At 38.9% G+C, this 22,641-nt stretch overlaps 1 protein-coding gene and 2 pseudogenes across 5 annotated transcripts; 1 reads left to right on the top strand and 2 right to left on the bottom strand.

Annotated features, from left to right (window-relative positions):
* Positions 1–1,544: 1,544 nt before the first annotated feature.
* Positions 1,545–3,737, bottom strand: LOC103955553 (annotated as a pseudogene).
* Positions 3,738–5,550: 1,813 nt separating this feature from the next.
* LOC103955596 lies at positions 5,551–6,483 on the top strand (annotated as a pseudogene).
* A 9,882-nt stretch (positions 6,484–16,365) lies between these two features.
* On the bottom strand, positions 16,366–21,771 carry LOC103955551 (tRNA-dihydrouridine(20) synthase [NAD(P)+]-like). Of its 5 annotated transcripts, none has more exons than XM_048574957.1 (9): positions 21,611–21,771; positions 21,382–21,487; positions 21,075–21,204; positions 19,675–19,783; positions 19,444–19,580; positions 18,109–18,245; positions 17,333–17,439; positions 16,768–16,895; positions 16,366–16,641 (listed from the first exon to the last, which is right to left on the bottom strand). In XM_048574957.1, exons 1-9 carry the CDS (start codon positions 21,644–21,646, stop codon positions 16,599–16,601), a joined length of 933 nt encoding a protein of 310 aa, XP_048430914.1. In that variant the 5' UTR covers positions 21,647–21,771; the 3' UTR covers positions 16,366–16,598. The 5 variants fall into 5 exon arrangements, with proteins under 5 accessions (XP_048430914.1, XP_009365726.2, XP_048430913.1 ...); XM_009367451.3 differs by having other exon boundaries at positions 21,602–21,769; XM_048574956.1 differs by having other exon boundaries at positions 21,075–21,213; positions 21,611–21,769.
* Positions 21,772–22,641: the final 870 nt, after the last annotated feature.

Here is a 22,641-nt window from a genome sequence, read left to right as displayed (position 1 = left end):
TTCTCGTAGTGACTGAAGATTAAGTTTCAGTACACCACAAGGCTACATACATGATACATGTAATGAATGAATTGACTGGTGTGCTGGGAACACAATCAGGTACGTTAAATGTTAAGTGGTTGGATATTTGAAAAAGAAAATTGATGATCATCGAAGACAGAGGAGGGGGCGCCATTGTGGATCATTTGGTAGACACTGATCGACCATTTTAAGGTAAATGTTGTCTTTATCATGGTCATCTTAGATCATGAAAAGGTTTCACTTAAAAAAATTAATGGTACACGATCTCTAAATCTCAGGACCTGCCTTTCATCAGTTTCATGGTAGTAAGTGAAGATTTAGGAAATTGGAATTTGGTCCGTTATTAGATTGCCAATATTATATTACAACGCCATCTGTAACGTAATATTGATGACCGAGTGATATGATTATTTTTTTGCACGATCCGTGAATTTGACTGGAAAATCCGAAGTTTAGGATCAACCTGTGCAGTGATCAAAATTTGGCTGGGGCTGTGCAGTGGACAATCATGTATATATTGCAAATCTGCAATGCATATCTTGGCTGTGCAGTGGAAAATCATATATATATATATATATATATATATATATATATTGCAAATCTGCGCTGCACATTAGAAACACAACAACCTTGTTAATCTATGTTTCAAGCATCATTAAGAACATTCAATTTTGATAATTAAGGGGAAGAAGGCCCTTTCAATTTCATTATACGATATCATTAAAGTGTTAAATTCATTGGTTCAACCCAATCAATTGTGCTCAAGCTACTAAAATGATGTTAAGTGGAAAAAGTTTAGAAATAGAGAAGAGGAAAGTCTGCTCAACATACTCCTGCATTATCTAATGTTTTCATGTTCAGCATAAATTGGCAATTTGGCATGCATTCATCGCTTCTCAATGGAACAAAGTTCCAAGAATCTGAAGGAATCAATAGAAATCCTAGGTTTGATTTATATTCAACGGTTGAGATTAAATCTCAACAGAATCCGACAGCTATTAAAATTCTAAATATATATTTAAAAATTAAATAATATATATGTTTTTCAGTTCGATTCGGGATTATTGAAATCCCGAAAACTTAAGACCGATTCCCATACCGAAATTTCGGGATTGGTTCAGTATTGGGTACCGAAATGAATCCAACGATAAAAACACCATGAAATGAATTATGGCACAACTAGTTCAACTTTCTTCTTTCTTTATATTTTTTTTTATAAGACGTTTCTTCTTCTTAGATGTGAAGATATCTCAAGATATTTCTTTATATATACTATCTCTAACAGACGTAGAGCACACTAACACATATAGATCTCATCTCTATTAGAAAGATGGTACAACGTGCTATGAAAAATGTGGTATTACCATTTTTGTTATATTTTATACAAATCCATTTTTACATGAGGATCTTATAAATGGTTGTCGCATGCATGTTGAGGGTAGTTCACTGGGCATGTGGTGTTGAGTGAAGTAGGAAATGGGATCGGTGTATCCACCTCCTTCAATGGAATGCTTCAACATGTAATAAATACTCTGAGATTTCAGGATCGATCATATATGATGTAAACAGACACATAACATTCCAAGTTGTAGTAAGAAGCGTGACAGTAAAATTACACACATTCATTATAGATTGATACATTGAATAAAAGTGAAAAATCAAACAAGAAAAAGCTGATCACGAAGAAGTTGCTTTTGGCTTTTGGGCAACAAAATCTCTAAAAGTATCCAAAGCAGCAACCGAACTTGTTGGAAATCTGTGCTCAAATTTCTCACTCAGCTCCAAAGCTCGTCGTTTCATGTCCTCGTCACTCATCAGCATCTCGATTCCCTTCGCTATATCTTCCTTCTTAATTAATATTTTCTCGTCAGGAATGGGGATCTGATAACCTACTTTCAGAAAGCTCACCACCAAATTGGCATCGTGGTATTGGTCCCCTCTGATTGGCCATGCCAGGATCGGGAACCCACACCCGATTGCCTCCACCGTTGAATTCCATCCACAGTGTGATAAAAATCCACCCGTTGACGGATGGCCCAGGATCAGCAGCTGTGGGGCCCATCCGTGTATTATCAAACCTCTTATCCCCATTCGAGCCTCCATTTCGTGTGGATAGTTCTTCGCCTTCCGAACCGGCCCGCGGGGGACCTGGCGGTTTGCCCGAACCGGATTGGACCACCCATATGAAGGGCTGGGTGGATGATTCCAATGCCTCTGCCAGTACTTTGTACTCCTCCCCTGTAGGTTCTACCGTGCTACCAAATGACACGTAGAGTACTGATCCGGACGGCTTCAAGTCTAGCCACTCGACCACCTCGTCTTCGGTGATGTTTGACCATCGGGTGCTGGTTCGGAACTCGCGGTCGTGGAGAATTGAACCGGCCGATTTCCAGTAGCGGGCCAACTCCCCAGACCGGTTTTCCAATTTGCTCCGCAATGTACTTAAGGAATGGACGCTCCAGATCATCACACGTATTGATCATCAACGCAATAGATCGGTCAGCATCTTCCGTCCATGGTGGTTTACCTCCTGGTTGCGGATGGCCCCTTCTTCCCGGGCCAGGTCCATTAAGAGGCGGGTCAGGTGGAGGCACACCGTGCCCCGGTCCAAATGGAGGAAAACCAACTGCATCTTGGCCCGGCAGAGGCATACCTGCATTTGGGCCAAATGGAGGAAAGCCACCTACACCTTGGCTCGGTGGCGGAGGAAAACCTGCAGCTGGCCCTGTTGGTGGGCCGCCACCATAACCGTGTGGCGGTGGTCCGCGAGACTGTCGTTCAACATCAGATAGAGTGAGAGCCATTTCCTTGGGTAACCCGGGGAGCAAACGAGTCTCGTCGGATTTGATATCCAAGGGCTGAGCCTTCCACATGGCATACTCCATTGCGGCAGAGCAAGCACCAGAGGTGAAGAAAGCTACGGTTGGAATTTCAAATTTCTTAAACACGTTGGCTGTCCAGCCCATCATGACGTCAAGCACGGCACATACGGGCAGCGCAGAATCCGAACTCTGGCATCGGGTCGTAAGGAGTTTCTCAAGACCGTCAGCCATCTGGTTGTCCTCATCGTGGTGGCGGTGGAGCGGCTGAGTAGTTGGCTGAGGCGGCGTTGAAGGATCAGACGATGGGATTGATTCAGGGATTTCGGCGATTTGGACAAGCGGGTGCTGGCGGAGGGAAGAGGGGACGGAGGAGGAGAAGTTGGAAGAAATAACGAAAACAGATTTGAAGTCTCGGGAGGCTATTTGCTTGCAGAGCTCCATTAGCGGGAAGAGATGTCCCTGCCCATACAATGGAACGATCCATATCTCATTCGCCATGTTTTGAATTCGTAAGATCGTTGGGGATTTTACAGGGAAGAATTAACAAAGAATCAGAAGAAAGCTTTTTTTTTTTTTTTCGGTCAACGATCAGATGAAAGCTTAGCTGCGAAGGAATGGGTTGGATTTTGAAAGGGAGAGAGACGAAAGTAGGCTAACCGTTACGATGCATGGACAGAGACACGAGCCAGAATACATCAAATTTTTAAAATTAAAAACAAAGTATGGTATAGTTACAGCAATTTATCTCATGAGTGTGTATTCAATAAAAATATATTTTTTTAATAAACGATATTATTTACACTAAAAAGATAGGATAAGAAACTAATTTACCTATCTGCCTTCTTCCACCAGGTCGCGTCAAAGACCATGGTGGGGATATCCGCAAACCATCGGATATCTGTATTTAAATTGTCAAATACTTGTATTCATCTTTTAAATGCCATATTTGTTAACCTAGATACATATTAAATACGTGACTGGCCGTAATAAAGCGTACTGTATCTATTCTTGTATTTGATACGCAATACGCAACAGAACTGGCATCGTAGGAGCTAGGGTTTGACTGTTAGGTTCGTTTAAACAGTTAAGAATGAAACCTGTAAAGCATGCAAGTTTTGGTCGACAAGGAGATGTAATGCTCTGAAACTTGTAAAGCATGCAAGTTTTGGTCGACAAGGAAAAGCATGCAAGTTTTGGTCGACAAGGAGATGTAATGCTCTGAAACTTGTAAAGCATGCAAGTTTTGGTCGACAAGGAGATGTAATGCTCTGAAACGTTCACACCTGGAAATCACGAGTCATACTTGTTTGTGACGGTGTCATTCTCTTATTTACTAAGTTTTTCTTCATCAACACGTATTTTAAAGGGACTTGACCGTTGTGAAAAGGTTCTTAGTCTTCTGACCGTATGGTAAAACTATTATAGTTAAGTCATGTTAATTAGGATTACTGCTTTTGTTGCCTAATTGAGATGGATGTTCTGCAGTTTTGTAAGCGTCTTTGATGTATTATTTTATTGTGTCGAGTTCGAAAGCATTTTAAGTCATACTGGTAAGGTAAGGTATTTGTATGGGAGCGTTGGCGATTGAAGATTGTATTTGAAAAAACTTCACGGAGCATTGTGTATATCATTCAAAGTTTTAACAAGGAAGTTACGCCATCATCACTCATCAGCCAGAATTCTGATTTTGTCTTGTGTTCTGCAGCCTCGAGCAGAGTTTCTAAATTTGTTTTGATGCATTTTTTGAAACCCTAAGTCAGCCTCCAGCACAAACTCATTCTGAACAAGCTTTTCAGAGTTCGGGTAGTAGGGGTTTGATCGACACAATGCTCTTTTGGTCACTAGGTGTCTAAAGAATGTATGGTCTCATATCCTTATAACATGATGTCAAGGTGAAAAATAAATGGATGTGATTTTAATGTAATATTCTGGTACGCTCAAACCGATAGAAGACTATCTAAAGCAACTTCCTTGAGCGATGGCATAGTTCCTTACTTTCGGAAGACTTCCCATGGACCTGTGTAGCTCCTAGATGTCGCATAACATAAATAACAAAGAAAAAAAAAGAGGTAAAGAATGTACTCATATCGCAGAGATATTGAAAAAAGGAACTATAGAAAACAACTATTTTTGTACGTCAATGAAACAAATTCGGTATCAGTAGCTAGCAAACCTGAAAAGGGTCCCTCCGAGGTATCCCTTAAAATTGTGAAAGTAGTATACAGTCTACTTAAGTGGAATTAGGGGTCTCGGAAAGTGCAGCGAGCTTTGGGTAGAAGAAAGCTATATAACTTGTAATCGATAAGGTCACTAATTAATGGTTACAAGTTATATGCTTCATGGATTTGATTCCAGTCACTATTGCTCTACCACTTACTTGAACCTCCAGTTTGATTTATGTAATGCATTCATGGCTTGTGACGGGAAATAATATGAGGGCATTGATCTATCATAACTAAAGGAAATCCCCGATACTTGGCGGGGATAAATATGTACTCATGCTGCGCATCAAGGTTGAGCAAATGAGCAAGTGATATATATTTGAAGGGTGAAAGCGTTTAAACACAAAATGAAACAAATTGGAATATTTGCTAAGGATCCTTTTGCAGCGAACAGATTCGTCGAGAAGTTCACTGCAGGAATCTTAAGCAGCGAAGAGTTCCCTCTCCCAAAAGTGTCCGACGAGGGGCTTTATTACTATTTCACTTTTCACCAAAAAAGGCTCTTGTTGGAAATATTCCAACTTTTTCTTTGTCGTCCCATTCTCGACGTAGATTTTCAACTACGTTAAAAGTCCAAACAAGGTTTATCCTGGTGCATATGGGTTTAGGAATTTCTACTTATTAAAGGATATTGAATTAGGGTCTGCCTAGGAATCCTTGGTAGAGGAGGGTGTGCAAACCTCTATATAAACAGATACCCTGCACATATGCCAGAACTCACCACAACATACTCTCTCGAGTTTTATCAAGGCCTGTGTGAGGACATTTAACTCTCTCTCTCTCTCTCTCTCTCTCTCGCTCTCTCTCTCTCTCTCTGTGCAGTCTTTCGCTCTTGAGGAAAAACCAACCAAAACCGAGCAATGGCAGTCACATTATTTGGCCTCAACTCGGCTGCTGGCCTGAAAAAACTGGATGGCTACTTGCTTGATTGCAGTTACATCACCGGCTACTTGCTTGATCGCAGTTACATCACCGGCTCTCAGGCTTCCAAGGATGATCTCACTGTGCATGCAGGTCTTTCTAAGCCACCATCTTCGGAATTTGTGAATGTGTCTAGGTGGTACAACCACATCGCTGCTATTTTTTCTGCTGTTTTTGGAGAAGGATATGGTGTCATTATTGAGACCAGGGACGCAGCTTCTATTATACTCCTCCTGTAGGCTGCAGCTGAAACAAAGGCAGCTGACGATGATGATGATGATGTTGATCTCTTTGGCGAAGAGTTCGTCGATGTCGATCTCTTTGGCGAAGAGACCGAAGAGGAGAAGAAGGTTGCTGAAGAATGTGTGGCGGCTTTCGTCAAGGCATATACAGAGAAGAAAGAGTCTGGCAAGTCATCAGTTCTGTTGGACGTGAAGCCATGGGATGATGAAACTGACATGAAACTGCTTGAGGAGGTAATAAGAACCTTGTTCTAACCTTCAACGCATGGCACAAAAACTCTGTCTGTATTATTACTCAATAATATACTTTTCTCATCATAACCTGCCTTGCACATTTAGTATACTATATATATCTATTTCAGACTTGCAGGCTAAGTTTCTACAATCAATAACCACCCAACTAACCATCCAATCCAATGACAAGTGTCAAGCATCTAATAAGGATTCCATGAGCTAACAGAATATACACATACCTATTAATTTGGATAACCCTTCTTAGTATCCTATCATAACCCCGCCAAAAGAAACAAACCTTGTCCTCAAGGTTGAAAACTAGGAAATCGACGCTTGAAATCTTCATATTCTTCCCAAGTTGCATCGTCCTTAGAATGATTTTTCCAATGAACAGGAACTTCAAGAATCTGAGAGTTGGCCTTAGTGACCACCCGATGCTGAAGAATGGCTAATGGAGTTGATTGTAACAAACCTTCATCAGTGACATCAGGGAGCATAGTAGTAGGGGCCACACCCACACCCAACTGCTTCTTCAAACAGGACACATTAAAAACAGGATGTAATTTGGAATGAACTGGAAGTTTGATTTTGTAAGCTACTGTCCCAATCTTTTCGAACACCTCAAAAGGCCCATAAAACTTCGGTTGTGGCTTGTGAAATGGATGACAAGCCAAGGACTGGTGTTGGTAAGGAACAAGTCTAAGGTAAACCATATCACCGACTACAAAAGTGCGTTCAGTACGATGTTTATCCGCCTGTTGCTTCATCCACACCTGACCAGCTTCCAAATTGTTCTTGAGTTGAGATAAAATCTATGATCGGGTTTGCAAACACTTATTGACCATATCCAATTTGGTGGTACAAGATTTATACGTTGGAACCGCAGGAGGAAGTTGGCCATACACAATTTCAAATGGTGTGAGCTTTGAAGAAGAGTGATAAGAGGCATTGTAACTCCATTCAACCCATGATAACCACTGGAGCCACTTCTTTGGTTGCAGGCTACAAAAACAGCACATGTATATTTCTAGACATCTGTTGATTACCTTGGTTTGCCCATCAAATTAGGGATGATACCCAGAGCTTAGACACAATTTAGAACCTTGTAATACAAAGAATTCTTTCCCGAAAACGCTGAGGATCACAGGATCTCAATCACTAACTATTGTTGCAGGCATACCATGTAGCTTGAAAATGTGATCTACAAAAATCTGAGCAACTGAATGGGCTATGTAGGGATGAGACAGCGCCACAAAATGTGCATATTTAGAGAACCGATCAACAACCACAAAAATAATAGTCTTCCCTTTGCAAGGTGGCAACCCAACAATAAAATCCATGGAAATGTCTGTCCAAATAGTTTGAGGGATTGGCAATGGATTCAATAGACCTGGAGTAGCCAATGTTTCATATTTATTTTGTTGATAGACTTGACATTCAGCAACCATTCTTCTAATATCAAACTTCATGCCTAGCCAATAAAAAGAGTGAGAGATCCTTTTATAAGTCTTTAGAAAATCGGAGTGTCTTGCCATCAAGGTACTATAATGTTCATGATATATCTTATCCCTCCAATTGGTAGTCGGACTCAACACAATTCTACCCCTATGCTTGAGAAAACCATTATCATAATGGTAGTTAGAAGAAAATGTATTAGTAGCACCATTCGAAACAGAGGGCTCCTTGAGCTTAGAAATAATCCAAGGCTCCTGCTCCAAGTGTCGGTGCAAGTCGTCTAACCAACCCATGTAAGGATAGGAAATAACACATAATTGAGCCTTCGAATGCAATCGAGACAGTGCATCAACAGCCTGATTTTCAGTGCCTTGCTTGTTCTGGATTTCGTAATCGAATCCCAAAAGTTTAGAAATCCATTTTTGTTGGAATGGAGTATGGGCCCTATTTTGCACCAAAAAAAAAAAAAAAAAAAAAAAAAAAAAATCAGACTATGATGGTATGTTCGTATAACAAAATGGTTGCCTTGAAGATAAGTTTGCCATTTTTTAATAGCATGAACGATTGCAAGCATTTCCCTTTCATAAGCTGACATAGCTTGAGATCAAGGGCCAAGAGCTTTACTTGTAAAAGCTATAGGTTTGCCTTCTTGTTGTAGAACAACACCAATGCCCGTGTTAGATGCATCTGTCTCGATAACAAATGTCTTCGAAAAATCTGGAAGAGCTAGAACTGTTGGGGACAACATCACTTCTTTAAGCTTATTGAAAGAAGCTGTAGCCTGAGAATTCCAGTGGAAGGCATCCTTTTTAGTCAAGGAAGCTAATGGCTCACAAATCCTTCCATATCCTGGTATAAACTTTCGGTAATACCCAGTCAAACCCAAAAATCCCCGCAAACCTTTAATTGAAGCATGTAAGGGCCAATCTTGAATAACTTGGAGTTTTGAAGGGTCCGCTGCAACTCCGTTTCGAGATACCACATGCCCCTAGTGCTCGGTATGTGATTTACCCAAATCACATTTTGATTTCTTAACAAACAACTTATGCTGCTGCAAGACTTGAAAAATTGTAGTGAGATGTAGCAGATGCTCTTCCCAAGTAGAATTGTAAATCAAAATATCATAAATAAAAAATACCAGAACAAAGGGGCACAAAAAGGGTCGAAAACGCTCATTCATGAAACTTTGAAAGGTTGTTGGAGCATTTGTGAGTCCAAACGGCATCACAAGGAACTCATAATGTCCATTATGAGTGCGGAATGTTGTTTTTTCTATATCTGCAGGGTGAACTTGAATCTGATGATAACTGGCCCTTAAATCCAACTTGGAGAAGAATTGAGCACCCCATAATTCATCCAACAATTCATCAATTAATGGAATGGGATATTTATCCTGGATAGTCAACAAATTCAAAGCTCGATAGTCCATACACATTTCTCGATCTCAGACTTTTGCATAGGATTGTATCGATAAGGTCTTGCACTAGGTGGTTTACTTCCTTCCACAAGTGCGATCTTATGGTCATGAGACCTTGATGGAGGTAAAGTGGTGGGTGACTGGAAGATTGATTCAAACTGAGACAATAAATCATCCAATTCAGCTTGTTGAATGTCAAAGAAATCTCCCATTATAGTCACTTCAATGTTTGGAGCAATAAGAAACAAGACTACGCCAAAAAAACCTTGATTCAGAAGCCGTTCTTGTGAAATCCCGTCCCCGAAATTTCACTATTCATTACGTATCTCGTAATTTAAATTCGTATTTCATGTTTACATTATCTTTATTAGTTAATTTTAATTCCGTAAATTTTGGGAATTAAATCGAATAGTTATCAGGTTTGAATTTTCGTAATTTATCTTTAAAATTCGTTGACCTTTCAAGGTCACAATTAATGTTTTCGAATAGATTTCAAAACCACGAGCACATAGGTGTAGGCCATTTGTGAATTGGGACGAGAAAAGAGACGTTATGGATGTTAGAAGTTTCTTAAATAAAATAAGATTTAATATTTTTAGGGGTTCCTACTAATTTGGGAAGAGAATAATTAAAAAAAAAAAAACAGATTAAACGTTGCCCAGATGGCAGCAAGAAGATGATGGGGAAGGAAGGTAATTGCGGAAGAAGAAGGAGGGAACAGAGGGACGAATCAGATGAGCAAAGAGGAAGGAAGGCGGCCAATCAGAAACAAGAGAAAGGAGAGAGGTGTGGAACACCGGATCTCGTCGACCCGTACACCCATACACCCAACCTGTTGGACCTGATTAGATTCTGGTGGTTCCTAGCCATTTTTTAGGCGAATTGCACTCAACCATCACTTGAAATCACCACCACACTCCTTCTCCTTCATTGTTCATTCAAGATTGGACATAAATTGGGCCAATTTGTGGCGTTTTGCGACGGGACATTGAAGGCTTCATCGGCGGTGATCCGCAAATCGTGAAGTTAACTCTGCCAATTACCTCAACCTTAGGAACAAAGCCCAAGTAGTGGTGATGGCGTCTGAGTGAGTATGGAGGTCAAATCAAAGCACACCTAAGTCTAGGGTTCCGGCGATTTGTAGGTGATTTCAGACGTTTTCCGGCCGAATTGGACTTCGGCCCAAGTATGAAAATTTCTTCCCTCAATGAGATCTACTTGGCTGTAAAATTTGGTAATTTTTGGAAATAGTTGAATTTTCCAGCGAGTCGGGGCTGCCGGCCGCCACGTGCAGCGACGCGTGCAGCAGCGCGTGGGCCAAGACCCCACCTGTACTTCCTAGACTAATTTGGATACCGTGGTTCCATATGTGACGTTTAATTGATGAAACCCCGTCGTATGACTATAGTTTTGATTAGGGGTGGTTCGGTATAGGATCCCATACCAAAACCCTTATCTCGATTCCCAAACCGAAATTTTCAGGAATCCCAATTTCAATACCGATCCCAAACCAAATTTTCGGGAATCCCGAAATAGTTTTGGGATTTTGGGAAAAATCGAGAATCCCGAAATGGTATGGGCTTTTGGGCTAAAATTTGACATATTATGCTTTTGGGTCCAATCTGCCAATTTGTTTCTACTAATCTACCAATCAAATTTGCCAATCAAAAGGCAAGGCATGTTTCTACTAATCTGTGCAGAAATTTGACATGGTTTCATAGTATATAACCAATCTGCCCAGTGCCCATCTGTGCACAATAGCATCTGCCTATTCAATTTCTACTACACATGCGTGCAACAAATTTGTGCACAATAGCATCTGCCTATATCACAGAAACAAAATTTGGTTTTAAAAGTGCTGCATTGCAAGTGTTGATGTCCATCAGAAACATAATAGACATTCAAAACTTTACTCAATACCACTACAACAACATTAGCATCCACACATAACAACATTAATTTCCAAACGCTACAACATCATTGATCTTCATCCAGCCAAAATCCCGATTACCCACGAGTTCAAAGTTCAACCAAACTGTTTAAATCCTAAACATTAATAAAACAGAATGACAAATACATCCAAACAGTCTTAAATTTACGAGTAAGAAACGCGAAAGTTATGAACTTTTTTACATGAGGTGGAGGAAGAATAAGAAGGAGAAAAAGGAAGAGGATGCTTGAGGTGGACCGTGGGTTGTGGAAGGAAAGGCCGAGGAAGAAGTGAGTGAGAGCGGTGGCGTAGAGGTGGATGTGTGGCGTAGGAAGACTGGAGAGTCGGGTGTGGTGGTGGGCCGGTGGCTGGCCGGAATTCGTCACAAAGAGAGAGATGAGATGAGGGCTTGCCGGCTCAGTGAGGGAGAGATCACAGACGAGATTAGGGCTCAACTATTCGATAGAAAGTTGAAACAATGGAACGAAAGTGAACTGTGAAATGGGATTTTGACCTAAAAACATATGAACGACATAGATTAAATAAAAAACAATGAACGGTTAAAATAATTCTCTTATAATTAAAAATATATATATAATATTTATTTTCGGTTCGGTATGGGAGTACCGAAAAAATTGAGATGCAAAACCGAATCCTATACCAAAAATTTCTGGAATTTTGGTTTGGGATCGGGATTTTTCGGTTTGGTTTGGGATTTTTGGGATTTTTTTTCCAGTCCTAGTTTTGATAGAGACCGCCACTCTGACATTATATGAATTAACGATCCGACCGTTGGATCGGCACCAAACTTAAATAAGTTATAGAATATAATATTTGAGGATATTAGGAATTGAAAGATTGGGAATCCATAGAATGGATCTTCCCGGATTGGTTTCCTAAGTTTGTAAAGCTAAACATCAGCTGCCACGTAATTTTAGCGATTGACAGAGATCCGATCGTTGGATCTCGATGAAATTTTAGTATGTTATTCCAGAAGCATAATGTGGACTTTGACAAGTTACGGATCAGAAATCTGATAGCCGGATCTTTCGGTTTATATTTCTAGGTTTGAAGACCCTACTCTCGATCTTGATCGATGGTTGACTTTTTAGTGAACTAGATTGAGTTATTCTAGCGTGTCATTGATCTTAAAGTGTTGTTAAGAACTCATGGAGCTTAGTGGGCTCATCGTGTTGACGTGTCTTCCTTGGTTAACGTGCGTCTTGATTTATGTCCTAGTGGCAACATATTGAGTTATACATGTTTATTAAATGTGATTTCTATTGAATTGTTATTTTTATTTTTAGCCATCGATCTATGTTTATTAATTGTGATTCAACTGTAGCTTGGCAACGTTTATGAGATGTGGTTTGAATTGTAAGCTTGGTATTATGTGTATGATTGTTTTTATGATGATGTGAACCTGTAATCTTATTAGCAGTATTATGTAGAACTTTTATGCCTGTATGACAAGATAGTTAGTGGTCATGAGAAGTTGATAGTGCATGTGCCTACGTTGTAAATCATAGGGATTAAGGTAGAGGTAGATTGTGTGCTGAACTGATTACACTGAGTAGCAGTGGTACTTAGATGGTCTTGCTTGGTATATTCACGATGAGGGGCCATATGTATTTCAAGGGTGATCATGCTTGGTATATCCGTGATGGGGGACCATATGTATTCAAGGGTGATCATGCTTAATATATCTGCGATGGGTGATCATTGCTTGCACGATGAGATTATGCCTAGGTTCTGTTTGGTATATCTGTGATGAGGGACCATACGCATTCTAGGGGAGATAAAGATTAGTTGTACTTGGTACATTTGATAGGCAATCATATTTTAGTTTGGTTCAGTTGAGTGGTCCGGAACCTGATATTAATGGATTTCGTTGAGTGATCCAAAATCCCATTCTTTGGAGAAGTAGGCTTGGCATTGTGTCACTCTAGCCTTAGTTTTAGTATATTTGTGAACAATGGTTTCGAGAATCTTGTCAATTAAATTAGAAAAACTGTTGGACGTCTAAGTGACTCCTTCGGGATTTTTTACGATACAATTATGAATTCATAAAGTATGAATTTAGAAGATATGGATATGATTGTTATTATTTTGGTCAAATTAGTTAATTAATGTGGCTAAAGAATGGTATTGTGCTTCGTCGGTTCTTTGATATGATATGTTGTGAATTGCGGTATTATGTTAGGACATAGTGGTTTATGTTATGAATACTTGAGTGTAGTGAATGGTGAACTACGAATGACTTGATCTAAGATGTATTCATAGTCTTGACTATTAATTTTGACCTGAGAACTCCCCATACTGGCAATTGTACCCCCATTGGCAATCATCACATCAAATTTCTTAAGTGGATCTATCATCCAACCCATCTTCTTGGCCAAAGCAAAGTTGATGAAATTGTGAGAGCTACCTGAGTAAAAAAGAATCATTGCAGGACAATTTTTAATAGACCTTAGGAACTTCATAGTTGGAATACTATCAGGAGCAGAGACACCATACATAGCACAAGCAGTAATACGAGCATTCGATAATTCATCATCCCCATCTACCATATGATTAACATTAAGAACCTATTCAGATCTATCAGACAAATCAAGTAGTAAAAGTTGCTGATTTTGGCAAACATGTCATTTAAACCATTTCAAGGGACAATAATCACAAAGACCATTTTTCCAGCATTCCCTAATTTCCTCAAATGTCATCTTCTTAACATTGCTTTGCTTAGGAAAATTAACAGAAGAATTGGGAGTACCTAGATCCGTATAGGTTGGTGTAGCCTTATTGCCAACTGAATTATGCCAAGAAAAATTTGGAGCTTTCGAGAATGATCGCATCTTAGAATCAACAAGTTTGGCATCGATTTGTAAGGCAATAGCCTGAGCCTCATAAACATCCAGTGGCCACATAAGCTTCACATCATGACGGAGCTCCGACTTCAATCCCCCGATGAAACAACTTTTAAGCACACTTGAGCAAACTTATGGGTCCGATTGGCTAAACGTCTGAACTCTGTGATGTAATCCCTAACCAACCCAGTTTACTTTAATTGAACCAAAGCTTCCAAAAAATCCTCAAACTTCGAAGGGCCGAACTCTCGACAGAAAATCTTAACAAAATCAGGCCAATGTGGAAAATTCTTGAGGCAATTCCACCACTGAAGCCATTGAAGGGCTTCATGATCAAGGCGAAAGGATGCCAATTGAACCTTGCGATCGTCGGCGACCGAGAAAAAGAAAAAAAAAATGTTCCGCTTTGTACACCGAAGCTAAGGGATCGTCACCGTCAACAAATCTTGGAAATTCAAGCTTGATCGACGATTGGCGAAACTAAAATTGAAAATCTTGATGGCGAAATTGAGGATCTTGATGCTGGAATTGAAAATTGGGATTAAGATTCTGATCGCTGAAGGTTTTGTCTGAATAAATGGGATTGCCCCCCAATTCCAACGGACCCACATGGTCGCAGCCTTGTTCTTCCATGGTAGCAGAACGAGATTCGACCAACGAAAGATGAGTATCCATTGACGCCATGAATTTGGACATTTGGACCGCGAGATTTTGGAATGATTCTTCGATTCTGGAGTTCGAAGCTTCGAGGGCAGTGACGCAAGCATCCATCTTTGTGGCACGAGTGGTTGATCTCGGCATACTCAAGGGAAACATGGGATCTTACAATTGGCTAATACTAATAATAAGAACCTTGTTCTAACCTTCAACGCGTGGCACATAAACTCTATATGTATTATTACTCAACAATATACTTTTCTCATCATAACCTGCCTTGCACATTTAGTCCAATACTACTGTGTGTGTGTATATATATATATATAAAACCACTAACTTTGGTTCTATCAATGCTACTGGCGTCAGATAATGTGGTGGCGGCATTGGAAGATTTCATTCTCAGTGGTGATGCGATAGAACCAAATTGTTCTGTGCAATCTTCCCTTGCTTCTTGATTGTCTCGATTTTCCAAATTGCTCTAAGCCATTCGACGGTCGTGATCTGTCGGTGGTGCTGAAAGAGCAACCAAAGTTTTTGCCACGTGGCTTGCTGTTTCTTTATTCGCAAGAAGAACAGGCTGATTAGTGCCACTTTTATATCTTTTTTCGTATTTGTTGAGCAAAAAATTTATGGTGGTTCGGAGTACTCCAAGCTTTTTTTTTAACCTTTAAATTTTAAATTTTAAATTTTTAAACGGTTAAAAACATCTGAAGTATGCTAAGACATCCAGCGTATATAGAATACCATAGAAAATGCTCAAGTGGTAACTATAAATGACCTCAATATCTCATTTAGAACCAGAAGAAAGCCTCACTGTGCAATTTACTCACTTTAGTTTTGAAGGGGTTTGATTGATTTTCTTTCATTTAGATCACTTTTTTCGTGTGGCAGATAAACAGAGTTTAACCAATCCACTCACGTTATAACACCGAGCGATTTTGAATCCCTCCCAATTACAGAACCTGACTTTATTTTGACATGGGTGAACTTTATTTTGAATTTTTTTAAAGGAGTGGGAGTCGAATCAATCAAGTTGTGGGTGTATGGCTCTACTGTTCTAAAAGTTCTCATCTAAGCATTAGGTGACTGACCAACGCCTCATTTAATTTCTAGGCATTTTAAAATTAAGAAAGAACGCCTAGATCTGCTCAAGTGGCCCACCTAGACGCTCGTCTAGGTCTTGATTTTCACTTAAACAGAAAATCGATAACTTTCATTTTGTATTTTATTTATTTCAATAAAATGTAAGAGACTTGTTTAATACTTGAATAACACTCATTATATACTTGTTCTTCATATTTTCAATATGTTCTAATACTATGTAATCTATATGTCAATTTATTTTGCAATTTATATATCCAATACAATTATGTATCTTTTTAAGTATAAATAGGCACTTATTTATACGATATTAATAAATTTACTTAAATTCACCTACATCCCTGTCTAAGCCCTACCAACCGTCTAGGTGCTAGGCTCCACCACCGCCCGACTAGTGCTTAGCGTGTTTGAGAACATTGGATGGATCATTTGAATATGTGATCAACAGGAACTCCAGTGATGCCACATCCTCCATCGACTTCCAACCAAAAAGAAAAGACAATCCAATTGAATTCGTCATCCAACCAGTCAGTTAGTAATAGCAGCCCCAACATGTGGTCATACATATTCTTGGTGTCTACTTAACAGAGTGGATGTATGAAATGTATAACTGAAAATCAAAACTCACTCGGTGGTCCTGAAGGCCAAGGACAAACACCGGCGTAAAAAGGAAAGGACCGTCAATATTTATCTACTCTTCAATAACAAAGAATCAGTTCTGAACAACCTCATAATTCTCCGCTCCATAAAGCCGCCTGGGAATAACAAAAAACAGGAAGAAATTGTACAATTAGGAAATTAACAGCAAAATCGGTACCAAAGACCTTAACTCCGACGCACATAAATGACACACTCTTTTGACCAATTAAAATGACACTTACGCAAGATCTATCAAGGATTCTGATTTAATCACAGCCTTTCCTTCTGCAAGTTCAAGGGACGAATGATGCGTTATCATTTCCCTCAGTGTGTGCTTTGTGCTTTTAATGTCATTATCCCACAAGATGCTCTGCGGTCAGAAGTTCAAGAACACGTCAGCATGCCTAGCTCCAGTCAATCATAACATGAAACACTTTGATTGCACCAAAGGGAGCAAGAAAAGAAAAAGAAAAAAATGTGGTCAAGAAGACGACCAAACACGAAGGCAAAGGACAACAGAACTCTCTTGAGCCAGAAACAATAATAAAAGATTACACCACCAAGGAGACCCAATCCCGCCAAATGCTACAGAAAGGAATTAGTCTAAACTCTATAGAAAGTTAGAAACAGAAGCCCAAAGGGCTTCCCAGAACTGAATTTCATCCCAAGCTCATAGTCTTCAAGAACTCTCTTATTTCTTTCTGTCCTTTGTGTACTTCCACAAAGAAATCCGTCATCTAGGGAAAATGACCACTAGCTAATTCCATCATGCACAACTGATAAAACACAGCACTAGGAGACACTTACCTTCCTAACATATTCCCTCTTCACGTCTTCCCATGGTAATTTACCTTTTGGACAGAAAATTGAAGCATTCCAAAGTGCTCCTCTTGCAACCATCACAGATGAAGTACCTTTAACAATTGTGTGCACCATCAATAATCGTATTCAAGAATACACAGCACATACGCGCTCCTAATCTTTAGTTCCGTTAGGGATGTGAGATTTCAAATCTAAATTTTTGGTTAAGGCTTATTCAAAATACACAAGTATAATCTTAACACTGCATAAAATTTGCATAGGAAGACAGAAGAAATATACGGATTAATTCAACTGAACCTAGGTATCTCAAATAAATTGCATATAGTATTTTTAGGGTATTCTAACTCACGTCAAGCTTACCATCAAAATCCAAACCCATCTATTACACCTTTGTATCCGAATTGAGCCTTTCTAGATTTTTCCATTTTACAGAAATTAGTGCTATTTTTACCATTTTAATGACAAAAAAAATACATAAAGTGCATGGTCACATATGTTGCAGGCTTCTAAGATACTCATGTGATAACAAATTGTATAGATTAAACCCTGACACAAATGATATAAACCCAGCTAGTATAAATAACATGAAGGCTACTTGATCTAAAATCTCAGCTCGGGTATTTCTTTAGGACCAGGATATAATTATTGTGGTGCAAGAAAGGAAATAACAGAGGTAAGATTTTGTATCCCCAACATGAAATATGATATGGTCCTAAAGAAATTCTAATATCTTAAGATTACTTGAATAGTCTTATTGCTACCTGTAGCAACTTTGATACGCTGAAAATCTTCATACTCAAAAACATCGCCATTTGCTATAACTGGAATGGATAAGGATGCTACAACATCAGCAATTTCACTCCACTTAGCTGGATCCCGCGGCCTATCCTCAACTTTTCTGCATTTTATTGAACAGAAACACGTTAGACCAAGAATCATGCAATTGAGACAAGAATATTGATGTTATTTTACTTTTATAGAAGCTGGCAACAAACCCTCCTGCATTAAATAATGTTATGGAATGCAAATATTTCTTATTTCCTTTTATTTTTGGTGACTCAATATGACAGGAAAACCCTATCATCACGCAGTCTAATTTTTCCATTCTTTATAATGTGACATGAAAAGCCACAGTGTACATAGATATGCCTTTCTATTTTGTTTAACATTTGTTATATCCAACTTTGAAGCTTGTTTTTATTTCCCTCTGTTGCTACGTATATCATCCCTCTGCTAATACACTTGTTTTTCATGACCCACTTGAAATTTATGGTTGTCAAAAAGTAGAATTAGGGTAGGCCATAAATGTTCGGTCATAAGTGTTCAGTTCAAAACGTAGGCCCTAGGTGTTCTCATTTTACTTCACTCTCACAAACTCCACAGTTGATACTTTCACTTCCTCACCTACTCCAAAAATTTCTCCTCACTTATGTTAGCAATGTCTCATCCTGAACTTCACATCCTTCTCCCACAATCCCGGAACCAAATGTTGTCAAAAGACTCAAAGCTAAAAGCACAGGACTAGAATGGTGTTAGTCTCCTAATGATGGAACCCCAACAAAAACTACCATGAAATTTCTTCTTCCTCAAATACGCGCAAATGTTATCCGCCTTTTCCTGTTCTTTTCACTAAGCATTTTTCCTTTTCTTTGTTGGGCCCAATTTTATTAAGCTGTTACAACTCAAGATCTAATCACTTACATACTAACATATTAGAATGACAACCTCTACGTAGGACAGCAAAGCAGATGTAAATCTTGGGATCTAAAGGAATTTTATTTATATATTTATCCAGGACCCGAAACGAACAGTAACCGCGGGTAAGGATGGCTTGTTTGTTGGTTTCCAATGTTGTTGATATGGTGAGCTTAAATATGGTTCTATTACAGTTCAACTATGGCTTGCATGTTACGGTTAGGAGATAATAAGGCAGGGAAATCATAACAGAAGAGATAGTTAATCAGAGTGCAATTTCATGCATTTATATAGATTCCATCCATAACCATACAGTTGGGCAAGGGCGTAATTAAAATGATAATGTAGAAATGTACTAGACAAAAAGCCAAACTTTACCAACAGGGTATATGAGAGATTACCTTCCATGGACAGCAAGAGCAGTAACTCCAGTTTTTTCAATTCTCCTAGCCAATTCAACAGTATCCTGAGATGATTTTAATAGTCGAATCTTACAAGTTACCGGTATACTTAGGTTTCGCAATAATGTAGTCAAAATCTGAACTTAGAAAGGAAAAGAGGAAGTTAGAAATTAACTGCAAGCACTCTGCAGATGGAAAGAAAAAGAATCTTGAGTGGATAAGATTATTTACATCATGAATAAGATCTGGTTTGGTCAACAGTGCAGCACCCATTCCTCCACTCACAGAAAATGACTTTGGACAACCCATGTTTATATCCACTGCTGTGACATCCTTACACCTAAAAGAAAAAGGTCCATAAGTATACTAGCCACAGTTGAGACAAGCATTACATTGAGATGGACACAGACCCATATCACACATATGGGTGTTTTGTCCAAGATGAGTATGAAGAATCAGATTGGACATGAGAAGAAACAGATACGCAACAGGTTCCTGTGGGAAGAGAAGATACCAGACCACTGCTATATGAATGAAACCCAAACAAAGATATAGTCACATTTTGAAAACCAATTGTCTGCTCAAACCTGATACTTTCAAAAAACCTAGATCCAAGGTTGATCCAATTCTATCCAAATCTTTGGAGGATTACCATTAAAAACAACCTTATTTATGACAAATCTTGGTAGACCTACCACGGTTATATACATTCTCCCATTTAGTCATATGCATGCATGAGTATGACAAATAAACCAGGCTCAAGCTAACAGAAAACAACCCTAATAACGCTTGCATTGACTACTCATTCACACATTTAGTACTTTTTGGCACCCGCATTTACTAAATAAGGTAGAATAAGGAAAAATAAAATGTGGGTGAAGTTTCCTCTCCACCCGTACAGATTTAGACCATTTCCATATCTTTACCATCAAAATGACAATCTGTTTTCTAGGTGAACAAACACAATATTTTAAAACAAAGGAATATCACTTTTTCTTTCAAATGCATACACAATTTTCATTAATGTATCACTTTCATAAATTTCCTTAATACTACCATGTCCAACATACAACGAAATATGTGGAAGAATCAATAAATGAAAGGTCAAAATCAAAACATATAACTTAGAATCTTGATATAGTTATAGCATTTTTCTTCCTTTTTAAGAAAGCATGTTAACGTAAAGCAAAAGTTGTGCAAATACAGCTATTCGATTACTAAATGCTTTAACTTGTTGATTTATAGGCTTGTATGCTGAAATCCATGTATTCATGCAACTACATCCCGATCTACTTCTAAACTTTGCACTGTCTACACAAGTAATAAGTGATTCAATATGAACCCCAAACTCAAATAGCAAACCAATCAAGTCAACACTGAGTGTATGGAGAGCACAGGTGCATACAGTCACTTCCCATACCAATCGCGTGATCCTAATAACTTAGATTGATACCATATTGATCACAAGGCCATCGATCTAAGTTCCACAACCAAAAGACGACAGACTTTCAAGTTAAAGTTCCAACATAATAACTCTGTCTACTAGTACCTAATTACATTTTTACGATAAACACATAAAAATACGAACTTCGAAAGAAAAAGAGAACGACGCAATGCAACAATCAACTCACACGATCTCAGCAGCTTTGAGAGCCCTTACGGCGTTGGAAGTACCAATCTGAAACACCACTCGATTCTTTTCCGCATCGCATGTCCTGAAAACAACACTTCCAGTACCTCTCTCCACAAAATCAACGGATCCTAATTTCTCTAAGCAACAAACATTACACAAAAATTCCCAAAATTAAGCACCCCACAACCAAAATGGGTCAAATTCTTTGCTCCATAAATCTTCAGGAAACAAATATATATATATATATATATATATATATATAGTAATTTGTGAACAAGTGAGAAAAATGAAAAAGGTTATCATACCATTGAATCTGCGCTCGCATTTGACAAGTTTATGGTCGATAATTTCTTCACCGTAGGTTATATCAGCTCCATATTCAGCAGCTAGTAATCGAAACGGCAAAGTCCCCTAGCCAATTTCAAAATTTGTACGTAAATAACATGAATTAGAAGGTTAATTTTTCACTGAAATTCAAGCAAAAAATAGAAAAGGAAAAAGGGTTTAGGGTTTAGAAGTACTGACGACGCGAACCATGGGAGCGAGGACAAGTTTGTTGCGGTACTCCATCTTCGTCGGCGCCGTCGGATGATTGGATGGTCTGGATGGCCTTGACCAGGAGAGGAGACCCTGCTCCGCTTTGCAGGAGAATCCGGAGGACCAAAATTTGATAAGTGCGCCATTTAAAACACAATCTTCCCCCGAATTATTCATTTTCTAAAATTATTCTTTTTGTTTTTAATATATAAATATATTTCATTATTTCTTATTGTCCAAAATATTATAGGTAAATTACATTTTACTATCTCAGATTTGAAGTCTATTATAACCTCATATGACGTCTTCAAAACATTTTACTTTCATTTCTCAAGTACTATTTTATTTCAATATAATACATTCGTTACATTTTTCATCCATTAATCTGTGAAGAGCTGACATGGCTGCCACATTTGTGCAACATGGCAATTTTTTTTATTCATTAAAAATATTATAATAATTTACCCAATTAAAAAAATTAAAAAAAAAACCTATCTTTTTCCCAAAGCCCTTCTCGTTCCCTACAACCCAAACACCTTATCCCACCCCACCCCCCACAACCCCCAAACAACCCTCCATCCTTTCTCTCTCCACGGCCGACACCCCTGCAACCCCCCCCCCACACCATCGCCAACCCCGCAATCCCCCCCACCCCCTCCCCTCCCACCTATTAAGGGTAGTAATGTAAAATGATGTTGAGTAGTGTTGTCAGAGTTGTTGTGAGAAGTTTGCCATACCTTACTTAGTCAATAAGGTAGGTAGTTATCCTATATGTAAATGATGGTATGTATACCAAAGTGTAACATTATTCAAGTAATGAAAACGTACAACTTCATTTCTCTCCTCTCTTTATCTTTCTTATTGAATTTTTCTCTAGATTCTAACATGGTATCTATCGCCGATGTCTAACGACCTTTGACGATCTTTCGTCTCCCTGCGTTCTCTATGGTCTCTCTTCTTGATTTTCTACGCTACTAACAATGGCAGTATCTCCTTCACCTTTCTCTGATTCTACATCGCAGCCATCT

Source organism: the organism of the source record quoted next, unplaced genomic scaffold (genome assembly GCF_019419815.1).
Source record: "Pyrus x bretschneideri cultivar Hongxiangsu unplaced genomic scaffold, Pyrus_bretschneideri_v1 Contig76, whole genome shotgun sequence".
NCBI classification, from domain to species: domain Eukaryota; kingdom Viridiplantae; phylum Streptophyta; class Magnoliopsida; order Rosales; family Rosaceae; genus Pyrus; species Pyrus x bretschneideri.
The sequence above is the reverse complement of the archived record's forward strand: the minus strand, read 5'-3'. Positions and strand labels throughout refer to the sequence as shown.